This window comes from Coregonus lavaretus, assembly GCF_964263955.1.
Source record: "Coregonus lavaretus genome assembly, chromosome: 23".
NCBI classification, from domain to species: Eukaryota; Metazoa; Chordata; class Actinopteri; order Salmoniformes; family Salmonidae; genus Coregonus; species Coregonus lavaretus.
Genome location: NC_140010.1, coordinates 8,284,746 through 8,301,115, shown reverse-complemented (window position 1 = coordinate 8,301,115; position 16,370 = coordinate 8,284,746). Strand labels below are relative to the sequence as shown.

At 42.5% G+C, this 16,370-nt stretch overlaps 1 protein-coding gene across 1 annotated transcript in view; it reads left to right on the top strand.

Moving 5' to 3' along the window:
* Window positions 1–14,502: 14,502 nt before the first annotated feature.
* Window positions 14,503–16,370, top strand: part of LOC311098852 (protein unc-13 homolog A-like) — a gene marked incomplete at both ends in the record, with an annotated part of 75,291 nt that continues 73,423 nt past the window's right edge. Inside the window, one exon of the mRNA XM_084139419.1 lies at window positions 14,503–14,524. Within this exon, the coding sequence (XP_083995545.1) occupies window positions 14,503–14,524 (22 nt within the window). The remainder of the gene's footprint in view (window positions 14,525–16,370) is intronic.

Here is a 16,370-nt window from a genome sequence, read left to right as displayed (position 1 = left end):
TATGCGTTGCAAGAGTCAAATGATATGCTGTTATTTTCTTCTCTCTGCTTCCTCAGTAAAACAAGGGTGAACTCCACAGCTGCAGCAACAATAACATAGTCATTCCAGTCAATCAATTAATACAATTATACTTCATTTAAATACTATTTTCGAATACAGGTTTTCCTGTAAATTGGTAAACAGCAACAGTATCATGACTGTAAGATGGACATCAGAAATGCCAGTACAAGAAATTGATTTACGTTCCATCATATATCTGATTTTCACCGGTTCGGGTCTAAGACATTTGGTGTCGAGACAAAATTATTAGAATACACTGGGAAACAGGCCATTTAATGCAGATTGAAGACATTTTAGTCACAAAGCTCAATTTCTCCATCTTCATCTTGTAAACGTTGGTGTAGCGTGTAATAATGTACTATATAAATGTCACATAATGTAACATATTGTTGTCATACCCTCAACTCTAATAAATGTGATTACAATGAACATCTTATAATGTCTCTATAATCTTACCAGCTGAGTACTAAGACATTATTGTGCATTCAAGGACTCAAATGATAGGCCTTTTTATTTTATCATGTCTGTTTATTCAATAAATCAAATCAAATTGTTATTTGTCACATCCGTCGAATACAACACGTGTAGGTAGACCTTACCGTGAAATTCTTACTTACGAGCCCTTAACCAACATTGCAGAGTTTTAAAAAGTAAGCAAGACAAATTTGCTAAAGAAACTAAAGGAAAAATACTAACACAATGAATAATAATAACGAGGCTATATACAAGGGGTACCAATACTGAGTCAATGTGCAGGGGTACGGGTTAGTCGAGGTAATTGTGGTAATATGTACATGTAGGTAGGGGTAAAGTGGCTAGGCAATCCGGATAGATAATAAACAGAGTAGCAGCAGCGTATGTGAAGAGTGTGAAGGAATGTGAATGTACAGTGGGGAGAACAAGTATTTGATACACTGCCGATTTTGCAGGTTTTCCTACTTACAAAGCATGTAGAGGTCTGTAATTTTTATCATTTATCATATCAAAAATCCAGAAAATCACATTGTATGATTTTTAAGTAATTAATTAGCATTTTATTGCATGACATAAGTATTTGATCACCTACCAACCAGTACGAATTCCGGCTCTCACAGACCTGTTAGTTTTTCTTTAAGAAGCCCTCCTGTTCTCCACTCATTACCTGTATTAACTGCACCTGTTTGAACTCGTTACCTGTATAAAAGACACCTGTCCACACACTCAATCAAACAGACTCCAACCTCTCCACAATGGCCAAGACTAGAGAGCTGTGTAAGGACATCAGGGATAAAATTGTAGACCTGCACAAGGCTGGGATGGGCTACAGGACAATAGGCAAGCAGCTTGGTAAGAAGGCAACAACTGTTGGCGCAATTATTAGAAAATTGAAGAAGTTCAAGATGACGGTCAATCACCCTCGGTCTGGGGCTCCATGCAAGATCTCACCTCGTGGGGCATCAATGATCATGAGGAAGGTGAGGGATCAGCCCAGAACTACACGGCAGGACCTGGTCAATGACCTGAAGAGAGCTGGGACCACAGTCTCAAAGAAAACCATTAGTAAAACACTACGCCGTCATGGATTAAAATCCTGCAGCGCACGCAAGGTCCCCCTGCTCAAGCCAGCGCATGTCCAGGCCCGTCTGAAGTTTGCCAATGACCATCTGGATGATCCAGAGGAGGAATGGGAAAAGGTCATGTGGTCTGATGAGACAAAAATAGAGCTTTTTGGTCTAAACTCCACTCGCCGTGTTTGGAGGAAGAAGAAGGATGAGTACAACCCCAAGAACACCATCCCAAACGTGAAGCATGGAGGTGGAAACATCATTCTTTGGAGATGCTTTTCTGCAAAGGGGACAGGACGACTGCACCGTATTGAGGGGAGGATGGATGGGGCCATGTATCGCGAGATCTTGGCCAACAACCTCCTTCCCTCAGTAAGAGCATTGAAGATGGGTCGTGGCTGGGTCTTCCAGCATGACAACGGCCCAAAACACATAGCCAGGGCAACTAAGGAGTGGCTCCATAAGAAGCATCTCAAGGTCCTGGAGTGGCCTAGCCAGTCTCCAGACCTGAACCCAATAGAAAATCTTTGGAGGGAGCTGAAAGTCCGTATTGCCCAGCGACAGCTCCGAAACCTGAAGGATCTGGAGAAGGTCTGTATGGAGGAGTGGGACTAAAATCCCTGCTGCAGTGAGTGCAAACCTGGTCAAGACCTACAGGAAACATATGATCTCTGTAATTGCAAACAAAGGTTTCTGTACCAAATATTAAGTTCTGCTTTTCTGATGTATCAAATACTTATGTCATGCAATAAAATGCTAATTAATTACTTAAAAATCATACAATGTGATTTTCTGGATTTTTGATATGATAAATGATAAAAATTACAGACCTCTACATGCTTTGTAAGTAGGAAAACCTGCAAAATCGGCAGTGTATCAAATACTTGTTCTCCCCACTGTACATTCACATTCCTTCACACTCTTCACATACGCTGCTGCTACTCTGTTTATTATCTATCCGGATTGCCTAGCCACTTTACCCCTACCTACATGTACATATTACCACAATTACCTCGACTAACCCGTACCCCTGCACATTGACTCAGTATTGGTACCCCTTGTATATAGCCTCGTTATTATTATTCATTGTGTTAGTATTTTTCCTTTAGTTTCTTTAGCAAATTTGTCTTACTTACTTACGTATCTGGTCAAACACAATCTTTTCCAATAGTTTACTAAGGATTGGTAACAGGCTAATTGGTCGGCTATTTGAGCCAGTAAAGGGGGCTTTATTATTTTTAGGTAGCGGAATGACTTTTGCTTCCCTCCAAGCCTGGGGGCACACACATTCTAGTAGGCTTAAATTGAAAATATGGCAAATAGGAGTGGCAATATCGTCTGCTATTATCCTCAGTAATTTTCCATCCAAGTTGTCAGACCCCGGTGGCTTGTCATTGTTGATAGACAACAATCATTTTTTCACCTCTTCCACACTCACTTTACGCAATTCAAAATGACAATTCTTGTCTTTCATGATTTGGTCAATTATACTAGGATGTGTAGTGTCAGCAATTGATGCTGGCATGTCATGCCTAAGTTTGCTAATCTTGCCAATGAAAAAATCACTAAAGTAGTTGGCAATATCAGTTGGTTTTGTGATGAATGAGCCATCTGATTCAATGAATGATGGAGCTGAGTTTGCCTTTTTTCCCAACATTTCTTTTAAGGTGCTCCAAAGCTTTTTGGGGGCATGCTTTGCCCACCTTTTCCTGTAGACAACGATCAGCTCCTTTGTCTTGCTCACGTTGAGGAAGAGGTTGTTGTCAACACTGCCAGGTCTCTGACCTCCTCCTTATAGGCTGTCTCATCGTCGTCTGTGATCAGTTTTACCACTGTCGTGTCATCGGCAAACTTAATGATGGTGTTGGAGTCGAGCGCGGCCACGCAGTCGTGGGTGAACAGGGAGTACAGGAGGGGACTAAGCACACACCCCTGAGGGGCCTCTCTGTTGAGGGTCAGCGTGGCAGATGTGTTGTTGCCTACCCTCACCACCTGGTGGCGGCCCGTCAGGAAGTCCAGGATCCAGTTGTAGAAGGAGGTGTTTAGTCCCAGGGTCCTTAGCTTAGTAATGAGCTTGGAGGGCACTATGGTGTTGAATGCTGAGCTGCAGTCAATGAACAGCATTCTCACATAAGTGTTCCTCTTGTCCAGGTGGGAAAAGGGCAGTGTAGAGTGCAATAGAGATTGCGTCATCTGTTGGGGCGGTATGCGAATTGGAGTGGGTCCAGGGTGTCTGGGATGATGGTGGTGATGTGAGCATTGACCAGCCTTTCAAAGCGCTTCATGGCTACAGATGTGAGTGCTACCGGGCGATAGTCATTTAGGCAGGTTACCTTGGTGTTCTTGGGCACGGGGACTATGGTGGTCTAATTGAAACATGTAGGTATTACAGACTGGGTTAGGGAGAGGTTGAAAATGTCAGTGAAGAAACTTACCAGCTGGTCAGTGCATGCTCTGAGTAAGCATCCTGGTAATCCATCTGGCCCTGCAGCCTTGTGAATGTTAAACTGTTTAAAGCTGGTGCTCTCATGCATGGTTCAGTGTTGCTTGCCTCTAAGCTTTATGGCGGTGACTGCTGCTCTTCTCCTTCTTCATAAGAAAATTCTAAATTGTAACGGCTGCTCTGTCAGTTGGAGGCGGGGCTCGGGATCATTTAAAATTGTGATTGACAGCTCGGGAAAAATATATGTTTATTTTACATTTTAGTCATTTTAGCAGATGCTCTTATCCAGAGCAACTTACAGTTAGTGAGTGCATATTTTTTTTTTTCATACTTTATATACGTTTTTATTTATTTACAGATATATTCTACTTTCAAGTGTCTTTTCGAAATAAACACCTAATTTGTTTTTTTATTATGTTTCATACGTGGCAGGTAGGCTAAACCTTAATAGCTGCAGAATTTATTTTCAACTACAACTCAATGCAAATCGCCACTTTGGGAACTTAATGATAAGGTACCAGAAGACAATAGAGTCGTGTGCACGATGGGACAAGAACATCCCTACCGGCCAAACCTCCCCTACCCCGGACGACCAATTGTGCGTCCCATGGGTCTCCCGGTCACGGCCGGCTGCGACAAAGCCTGGACTCGAACCAGGATATCTAGTGGCATAGCTAGCGCTGTGCCTTACACCACTGCGCCACTCGGGAGGCGGCACAGAATGTGAGGAGAGCATACATTTGTAGCCCATGAACATCAACCTACCTATAATATCACCTCCTCTACTGGAGGGTCCCTGCTGCTGGATTCGGGAGATGTGGTCTCTATGTGACTGTGGCAAAACAATAGGATATATGACAATGAAAACCACCACAGCACCTTCAGTGGCCAGCTGTTGTTCACAATGTAGAGACAGGATCATTCAAATGCGTTATTCTCTCTGTCAATGTTCTAGTTCTCCATTTTCATCATTTATTTTGGTTAAAAAACCCATAATCTTAGTAGTTTGAAGGAAATGAAGAATCAGTGTACAAATATATGATTATATAAGTCTGAGGATGTGGTCCTCTGTAGCTCAATTGGTAGAGCATGGCGCTTGTAACACCAGGGTAGTGGGTTCGATCCCCAGGACCACCCATACGTAAAAATGTATGCACACATGACTGTGAGTCGCTTTGGATAAAAGCGTCCTCTAAATGTCATATTATTCATATGTTTAATGTCTTTTGTGTATGTCAACAAATTGCTCAAATAAAAATGTGATATATTGTTGATAGATGATGTGGCTATAGAACATTTTCAAAGTAACTCTTAGGTGTGAAACAGAAAGAACCCAGAGAATATGTGGGAAGAGTATTCCAGGGCCACGTTCAGTTTCCAAACGTTGTGGAACGTTGCAGATAGATATTCCATGAATAGAGCTGACGTGATTCATTATTATAGGAAGCCTATTTAAGTTCAGGAGTAAAAAGTTGCTTAACAAGTTACATAATAAGTTGCATGGACTCACTCTGTGTGGAATAATAGTGTTTAACAGGATTTTTGAATGAATACATCATCTCTGTACCCCACACATACAATTATCTATAAGGTCCCTCAGTCGAGCAGTGAATTTCAAACACAGATACAACCACAAAGACCAGGGAGGTTTTCCAATGAGTAAAAATAAAAAGCAGACATTGAATATCCCTTAAGTAGATGAGTATTCTAGAAAGGTCTATGAAAATATGTTATTAAGTAGTAATGGGTTGTGGTTACAAGTACTAATGACATGATTTCGTAAGAAGGAAGATGATTAGGGCAGGTCCCCGCGCCTCCCCCGTTGTGTAGGAAGGAGCGGGGGGGGGGGGGGTGAGAGACAGTACATAGTTCAAATGTCATGATGACTTAATGAACACTTGGGATAAGTAACATTTATGAAATATTTAGAATGATGGTAATGTTTACTATAATATGGGATGGAACAGTTCGTTGAATGATTTCAATGGCCTCTGAACTCTGTTTTGACTTTCTGGTGTTAATTAATCATCCACACTGGGAATTCTAAAGGCATGAGAGGAGGACTTTAAGATAGTTTATTTTATCAAGTTGAGGGTAATTTATAATACTGTGAAAAGTGTGAAGAATATTATAATTTGGTAATAATATATATGATTTGAACCATAAAATAACAAAAGAGAGAGAGAGCTTTCCCTGAATGAGGGATACCTGTTGCTAGTCAATTGTACTAATATTGGATTACTTTACGGGATAGAAGTAAGTTGAGGTATTATCAAATGTTGTCATTTTTATTTCATTTTTATTATGGTTTAATAAACAATGTTGGTATTTTGTTTTTGAAAGCATGAATGACGTTGTGACTCATGTGTTCAGAAAAGGGGGTAGTAATGATGGTGAGAGAATTTATTGGTACATTTGCAGATTGTAGCAAGAGAATGAGCAGTAGTAATTAATGTGTTATGGGTTAGATTAAATGTTTTAGAGGTGTGTAAGTGAAGTGGGAATCCATGGCTGTCCTACGGCTGTCCTATGTTATCAGTGAATGAAAACAGAAGGGAGCCTTTTGCTTCTCTCCTCAAACAGAGAGGAAAAAGCTGCCAGGGTTGAGCAGAGTTCAGGCTAAAACCTTTGTCTCTCCTTTTCTATCTTCTTGATTGATTACAGCATGAAGGGGGGTTTGTGTATGGTTGAAAGATTAGAGTAGGGACCTATCATGTCCAACAATCAGTCTTCAGGTCAAGTCCAGGAGAGCCGGGGTAGAACAGAGTTTGAACTAAACATGAGTGTTTTTACAAGATAAGGGATTGATTGATTGGATTACTATTGATTCTGAACTGAATGAAAGTCGAATTTAGCTGCCATAATAGACAAAGGAAGTGGGAGGAGCAATAAAGAAGCAAGGGACAGTCTTAAAAATAAATAAGGGATGGCAATTGGATGATAAATTACCAATATTACCTAAGTGATTGTTTAGGTAGGTGGTAATATTGACACATGGGCAGATGCATGTGTCAAGAGGGGGGATAATGGTAGATGGTAGGATTAAAGAATAAATATACGAAGGAGAGGACTAAATACTTAAAGAAAAAAAATTAGATACAGTCTAGAAAGAGAACACTGACGTGAACGGTATGATTAGAGAGAGGTTAAGGAAAACACACATGAGAGCAGGAAGAAATGGGGTACAAGGTCTACCGATAGCATTAATGACGATCAGGAGAACTCCAGATAAAGAAGGGTTATTGCCATTGGAGAAGGGATTTGGTAGACCATACAGAATACCCGAGTTAGGAGGACCGGAGCAGGCAGAAATGGAAATTGAGAGCACCCTAGCAGAACACGTGAGAAGGTAGTTTATTAACCACACCCGTATGTCAGAGGTTTTGTGCCCCACAGGTGAACTAAAGGAGAAGGTGACCCACTCTATCTAACCAGGTGACTGGTGAGGATCCAGTCCCTAAAGAAGAAAGACTGGAAGCAGGCCTGTTGGGAAGGGCCCTATCAGGTTATATTGGTCACTGCCTTTGCCATTAGAATAGCAGAAAGAGCAGCCTGGGTCCACGTTACCCACTGCAAAAAGGTAAGAACACATACAAGCACCACTGAACACACGCAGAGTTAGAGAGAAGAACTGGACCAATAGGGTCTGGAGATCACCTCTGTTAATGAAGATCTCCTACCCCGACCTATCATCACTGTAGTGTGTTCTCAGGGTGTGAGTATGGGATAGTACCAAGCAGGAAGAGTGAGGACAGGAGAGGGTTGGCGGTTTTTGGGAATATGGGTGACTTGAGCTGCATCATAGTCTCGGCAATGGTCTTGATATGTCAAGATCCACCACCAATTACGCTATGCCCTTACCATTGTTAAGAAGTAAAAGAAGAGAGAAGCGACCCGACATACTGACCGTCAAGGACGAGTGGCCTACAAAATGGGAGTCAGAGAAGGACAGACTGTAGGATTAGAAAATAATGGTTAGGGACGTAGCCAATGGGTGGAGTACATGTCAATAATCAACTCCTAGACTCAAGTGTTTAAACACACTTGGGGACGGGGATATGAGACCGGGCGGGACTGAACATCCAGATGGGGGGTAAAGAGAAACAAAGACATCACCAATTATCAATTGGAGATAGTAGTAATGTGACGGACTTAAGTTCGGAAGCACAGGAGAGAATTCTGAACCTTACAGCCCCTGTAACCAATGTGTGGTGGGCGTGTGCCAGTAAAGGCAGTATAAGGCAGAGAATACCAAAAGGGTGGCTAGATACGTGCGCCCTGGTTCTACTGATTCAGCTAGTTAGAATTAGTCACCAGGAACCAAGGAAAGGGTTAAACAGACGTAGGAGGAGTTTTAACAAGAAGGAGAATAGCCCTATTTAGATGGATGCGATTGGGATACCAAGGGGGGGTATCGGATGGATACCAAGCTATGAAACAATTAGGGGAAGGGTTTACTACCATGTTCTTTTGGTGGGTGACAATAAACAAAATTGTGGATTGGATTAATTATATCTATTACGACCAACAACGATTTATTGGCCAGACTAGGGATGCAGTAAAAGGGATCTCTGAACAATTATCCGCCATCTCACTCATGACTTAGGAAAAGAGGTTGGCTCTAGATCAGGCAGAAAGGGGCGGTGTCTATAGAATGGTGGGCCATTGTTGCACATTTATCCCTAACAACACCGCACCGGATGGAACGGTCACCAGAGCTCTTGCAGAATTAACTGCTCTAAGTGAAGAATGGGCTGAGAACTTAGTACATCTTGGATAGGGTGGTTTGAAGAAATGTTTGGTAAATGGAAAACCATAGCAGCCACCATCTTGGGGGCAGCCAGCGTTTATATGGGTATTCTTGTATTATGTGGTTGTTGTCTTGTTCCCTGTGTCCGAGGGTTGGTGAGTAAGGAGTTGGAGAATGCAGTGTCTCAACCGATTGTGAGATATGGACGGAATCCAGACTCTGACCAGTGGAATGTGAAAAATGATCCTCCAGGCTTGGTGGATGACGAGGACTTTGACCCTGAAAGACCGCAATTGGATGAAACGTTTATTAGTTCTGACGTATGAAGATCATATTGATCATGCTTGTAAATACATTTATCCTAAGGGTGTAACATTTTTGTCAAAGGGTGGATTGATAGAGGAATTATGATTATGACTAAAATTGTTAACCCCAATACTGATGATGACTGTGTGAACTGTGTTAGGGTTATGTTATGAGAATTATTTAACAAACAATTTCAGTGTCTCTGTGCGTCTCCCAAAATCAAGAAACGGACAGAGTCCCGGTCTGCATAGTCAGAGATTTATTCAATGAGAATTCTGCCATCACAATTTCAGAGTCCATCTTTTATACTCACACGTCATACAAAAATCCCTCCCCTCTTTAGGCGGGCTGTAGTTTTCCACTTTAAAACTGCTCTCCTGACCATCAGTTCACACACACACACACACACACACATACACACACACACATACATACACACACACACACATGCATACACACACACATACATACACACACACACACATGCATTCCTTAGTTATCGCCATCCTCATACTCCTTAAAAAGCCTAACCGTTTCTCTCCTCCCTAAATTGGGAGGCCTCTTTATCTTGGTTTCTCAGTTGTCTGTAGACAGCTCTCCTTGTCCTTTGTTGTCTGGTCTAACTCTTACTCACATTGCTAAATAGTAGCTCAATGTCATAATCTTTACTGGTCCTACACTCACACATTCTAACACATTTCACACAGTTTCAGGGTGTAATAATTAGTCATTAATAATTATTCTATCAGGTTATCATTATAAACCCACTAACAGAAGGGGTGAGTTAGAAACTGCTGAGACAAACATTCCAGGATGAAGGGGACTGAGAAACTGGTTAAAAGCCGCCTAAAGGTGGGCGGAGCAAAGTTCCTTTGTGTGAAGCATATATAAAGGCTGGTTATGTGTTTTGGCGGGAGAGCTCTCCATGATTAAATAATACAGATCATTCTTGCGGTTGTGGACCTTTGTTTAATTCATGATTAAAACCAGAACCTTACACCCTCTGGGAATTATTCAGAGCATTACGTTTAATTAGAGAGAGAGAAATTCTCGTGACAACTACGGGCTTCTTTCCAGAGAGACATCAAGGCCTGTAACATACTCTGTTTCACAGAAACATGGCTCTCTTGGGATATTCTGTCGGAATCGGTCCAGCCAGATGGGTTCTCAGTTCATCGCGCATATATGTTTCATGATTAACGACTTGTGGTGTAATTGTAGTAACATAGAGGAACTTGAGTCCTTCTGTTCACCCAACCTAGAATATCTCACAATCAAATGCCGACCGTATTATCTCCCAAGATAATTTTCTTCGGTTATAGTCATGGCCGTGTATATCCCCCCTCAAGCCATTACCACGACGGCCCTCAAAGAACTTCACTGGACCTTATGCAAACTGGAAAGCACATATCCTGAGGCTGCATTTATTGTAGCCGGGGATTTTAACAAAGCAAATTTGAGGACTAGGCTGCCGAAGTTCTTTCAACATATCGACTGTTGTACTCGCGCTGCTAAAATCCTCGACCATTGCTATTCAAACTTCCGGGATGGTTATAAGGCCCTCCCCCGCCCTCCTTTCGGGCAAATCTGACCACGACTCCATTTTGCTTCTCCCTTTCTATAGGCAGAAACTCTAACAGGAAGTACCCGTGCTAAGGACTATTCAACGCTGGTCTGACCAATCGGAATCCACACTTCAAGACTGTTTTGATCACGCTGTCTGGGATATGTTCCGGGTAGCTTCCGAAAATAATTTAGACATATACACTGAAACAGTGACTGAGTTTATCAGGAAGTGTATAGGTGATGTTGTGCCCACTGTGACTATTAAAACCTACCCCAACCAGAAACCGTGGATAGACGGCAGCATTCGCACAAATCTGAAAGCGCGAACCACCGCATTCAACCATGGCAAGGTGACTGGGAATATGGCAGAATACAAACAGTGTAGCTACTCACTCCGCAAGGCAATTAAACAGGCAAAACATCAGTATAGAGACAAATTGGAGTCGCAATTCAATGGATCAGACACGAGACATATGTGGCAGGGTCTACAGACAATCCCTAGCCGCGTCCTCAGAGCATGCGCAGACCAGCTGGCTGGTGTGTTCATGCACATATTCAATCTCTCCCTTTCCCAGTCTGCTGTTCCCACATGCTTCAAGAGGGCCACCATTGTTCCTGTACCCAAGAAAACAAAGGTAACTGAACTAAATGACTATCGCCCTGTAGCACTCACCTCTGTCATCATGAAGTGCTTTGAGAGACTAGTCAAGGATCATATCACCTCTACCTTACCTGTCACCCTAGACCCACTTCAATTTGCTTACCGCCCCAATAGATCCACAGATGATGCAATTGCCATCACACTGCACACTGCCCTATCCCATCTGGACAAGAGGAATACCTATGTAAGAATGCTGTTCATTGACTATAGCTCAGCATTCAACACCATAGTACCCTCCAAGCTCATCATTAAGCTCGAGGCCCTGGATCTGGACCCCACCCTGTGCAACTGGGTCCTGGACTTCCTGACGGGCCGCCCCCAGGTGGTGAAGGTAGGAAACAACATCTCCACTTCGCTGATCCTCAACACTGGGGCCCCACAAGGGTGGAAAGCTTCAAGTTCCTTGGCGTACACATCACCGACAAACTGAAATAGTCCACCCACGCAGACAGTGTGGTGAAGAAGGCGCAACAGAGCCTCTTCAACCTCAGGAGGCTGAAGAAATTTGGCTTATCACCTAAAACCCTCACAAACTTTTACAGATGCACAATTGAGAGCATCCTGTCGGGCTGTATCAACGCCTGGTACGGCAACTGCACCGCCCACAACCGCAGGGCTCTCCAGAGGGTCGTGCAGTCTGCCAAACGCATTACCGGGGGCAAACTACCTGCCCTCCAAGACACATACAGCACCCGATGTCACAGGAAGGCCAAAAAGATCATCAAGGACATCAACCACCCGAGCCCCTGCCTGTTTACCCCGCTATCATCCAGAAGGCGAGGTCAGTACAGGTGCATCAAAGCTGGGACTGAGAGAATGAAAAACAGCTTCTATCTCAAGGCCATCAGACTGTTAAATAGCCATCACTAGCACATTAGAGGCTGCTGCTGCCTATTGAAATCACTGGCCACTTTAAGAAATGGAACACTAGTCACTTTAATAATGTTTACATATCTTGCACTACTCATCTCATATGTATATACTGCATTCTATTCTATAATATTATTCTGTATCTTAGTCCATGCCGCTCTGTCATTGCTTGTCCATATATGTATATATTCTTAAATCCCATTCCTTACTTTTTTGTGTGTATTGGGTATATGTTGTGAAATTGTTAGATATTACTGCACTGTTGGAGCTAGAAGCACAAGCATTTCGCTACACCCGCTATAACATCTGCTAAACACGTGTATGTAACAAATAAAATGTGATTTGATTTGATTTGACTTTAGGAGAAAACTGAGGATGGAGAAACAACATTGTAGTTACTCCACAATAGTAACCTAAATGACAGAGTGAAAAGAAGGAAGCCTGTACAGAATAAAAATATTCCAAAACATGCATCCTGTTTGCAGTAAGGCACTAAAGTAAAACTGCAAAAAATGTGGCAAAGAAATTGTATTTATGTCCTGAATACAAAGCGTTATGTTTGGGGCAAATCCAACCCAACACATCACTGAGTACCAGTCAAGCATGGTGGTGGCTGCATCATGTTATGGGTATGCTTGCCATCGGCAAGGACTATGGAGTTTTTTAGGGTAAAAAGATATGGAATAGAGCTAAGCACAGGCAAAATCCTAGAGGAAAACCTATTTCAGTCTGCTTTCCAACAGACACTGGAAGATGAATTCACCTTTCAGCAGGACAATGACCTAAAACACAAGGCCAGATATACCCTGGAGTTGCTTACCAAGTTGACATTGAATGTTACCTAGTAGCCTAGTTACAGTTTTGACCTAAATCTACTAATCTATGGCAAGACTTGAACATGTCTGTCTAGCAATTATCAACAACTTGACAGAGCTGGAAGAATTTAAAAAGAATTATGTGCAAATATTGTACAATCCAGGTGTGCAAAGCTCTTAGAGACTTACCAAGAAAGACTCACAGCTGTAATCACTGCTAAATGGGATTTTAACATGCATTGACTCAGGGGTGAGAATACTTATGTAAATGAGATATTTATGTATTTCATTTTCAATAAATTTGCCAACATTTCAAAAAATATGTTTTCACTTTGTCATTATGGGGTATTGTGTTTAGATGGGTGAGAAAAAAATCTACTTGATCCATTTTGAATTCAGGCTGTAACAAAATAAAATGTGGAATGAGTCAAGGGGTATGAATACTTTCTGAAGACACTGTAAATAGCTCCCCCTTCTGGCACTGTCTGTGCCATTGTGTGTTCTAGCTTACACTTTACCTGCCTAGTGCCTATGTTTGCAACTATGATGTAAAGACAGGTATTAGGGACACTTACTGGATTATAAGATGAGACCAGATGAGAAGGTAAGAAGGAGAGCTATAGTAATTTCATAAACCATAAAATCACATTTTTTGCTTTGTTTTGTCCTTTAATTTTTATATTCTAATCGGTAACATAGACATAGACCAAATTACTTTTAATTAATATCCTTATGTAGTCAATAAGGATAAGTAGTCAATGAGGAATCAAAACTCAAAGTTAGATATTGATGACAATGAAATGTTCTTGCCCAGGGCGCCAGATGTGCTAAGTCTGGCCATGACTCATTGGCTAGAGTCAGTCCCTGATTCGAAGGGAAGGTTAAAAACCAGCAGTGCTGTAGACCTTGAGGTACGAATTTGAATCGCCCTGGACTACAGTGGGCAGCACTAGAATAATAATCATGTTATTTTCGTCAGTGATTCAGTCCAGTACTGACAAGCACCCCCCTCCTCCCCCCTGCTCCCTTCTTTGAGTACCGGAAGGAGAGACTCCCTACTCCGTCCATGATCATCAGAGATGTATCGTGGCCCCCCGCCTATGCCCGCCGCTGCAGCTGATTCGCCTCACAATAACCGTGACGTCACGCGGCGCGGAGCTGTCCTCGCGCTGGTGCTGAAACAAGATGGCTGTGCGCGCGAGAGGAGCGGAGGAAAGCTGAGGGATGCAGAGACAGCGAGAGAGACAGCAAAGTGAGGGGAGCCTTTCAACAGCAAAATAAATAGCCATATCCGCGAAGAACGCACGGATTCCCTTGTAATTATGTCTTCGAATCGATTTTGTGTCCACTACGGCGATATTTAGCTTGTGTTTAGACATACATCTGTAGCCTACACCGGGAGGTAACTGAGGAGTAGCCAAGCAAAGCAGTGAAGACCCAGGCGGCCGGTAGAGGACAGCCGGGGACACTCAGCGCTGCTATCAGAGATGTCCCTGCTCTGTGTCGGAGGTAAGAGGACATCAACATTATTATTATTATTATTATTATTATTATTATTATTATTATTATTATTATTATTATTATTATTATTATTATTATACCATTACAGTGGTACCTGTCATATGTATTTGACGTGAATGTTCTATATTGTAGGATACCAGCATCTATCCTTATTCAGTGATTCATTCATCTGTTTTTATTACCTCAGCTGTCACTCATAGTGCTGAATGACCAATAACCCTATGACCATGGTAGCCTGTTATGTTGGAGTAGCCCAAATAGGGATAATGAGATACATAGGAAGACGTAGCTTATAGACAAATATCTCACCTTCTTCACGTGAAATACGTTTTTCTGATGACAGAGAGCAACGTGTTTTTTCAAGGGTGTCAAGCAGCTTTCTATGGTGGGACAAGATCATTTTGCTAAGTGTGCTTGAAATGCAGTACAATTATAACAAAAGTCACAGTTCAGAATAAAGTAAGCCTAATAGGAGGCTAAAAGCTTATGTACTAAGCTATAAGTAAGCTATCAATTATTATCAGAGCTACTGTAGGCTGTATCTTATCATTAACATTTAAAAATGTTATGATCAAAATATAAAAATGTAGACACGTGTTTCTGATTAAGACTGCAGCTATCTATAGCACCGTTTTCCACAGACATTGTAGCAGCTGTGTGTTGCGTGCCATGCCAGTTCAAGCGTGGGCGGTCAGTGTAGCAAGAAAAGGATAGCCCCTGCTGCACTGCTGCCGCGTTGAACGAGCCTCCCGCGGTTGTGAGGGAATCCTAGGGGGGTGTTCGCGTCAGGTCATGCAGTCTGTATGCTAAATGTGAAATTACCCTGTCGCGCCGCGTCACCTCATCACGCCCAGTTCCGAGACAGGCAGCTATGCTGTCATTGTTTCTGCAAAATCTGAATAAGTATTAGTCAGATAATGCCTTGTAAACGAATTAGCCTAAGCGGCATGGCCCACTAAGTCACTGCTTATCCATATAGTCGAGGTTTCATTCTGACGTGCTATTCATTCATAAACACATTTACAGCTCTGGATGTCCTAGGCAACGAGAGTTGGTGGAGAGTGCCTTTAATCTTTCTATTACATCACATGCATATCTTGGATGGTGTGGCTGTTGCTATTTCTGGAGAGAGAGAGAGAGAGAGAGAGAGAGAGAGAGAGAGAGAGAGAGAGAGAGAGAGAGAGAGAGAGAGAGAGAGAGAGAGAGAGAGAGAGAAATGCTTGTTTGTTCATTAAACCAGATCTCATCTAGTGTTGCATTACATGGATGAGGGTGCCCAGCAGCATCAGGGATAATATTCATATGTGTACCTTCATGTCCGCACCACTGCAGGTTTTCATCCTTCCCCTCTACTCAGGGACTGATGATTCAGACCTGAGACACTAGATGACTGAGAGAAAACTCAGTGACATGAACCATCAGTTAACAACCAGGAAGAGAAAAGTAACCAGCAGTGCTGTTCCCTGCTGCAGACCTTGAAGCGGTACATTCCAATAGCACTGATGTAAGCTACAAGGGTCTGTCAGAATAATACTAGCCTTTAACTCATCCTTGGGGGTCTGCTGGTGAATGGTGTTGGCTGGGTATTTCACATAGTGACAGTTCAAGTATAACGGTTCATCCCACTGGGGTCCTCTCTAAAGTCCTCTGGCAGTCATCTTAACTCCCCAATAAATAAATCAAAGACAGTTGTCAAACATGGGCCTGTCCAGATAAGGTCGCTGTAGAATCTCTGTGGCTAAACACAGCTGTCTTCCCTGCTCAATGTCTGAGTCTGTGTGGGAAAATGTGTTGTTTCACTGAGAGAGTACAATCTACCTGACCCCAAGACCGT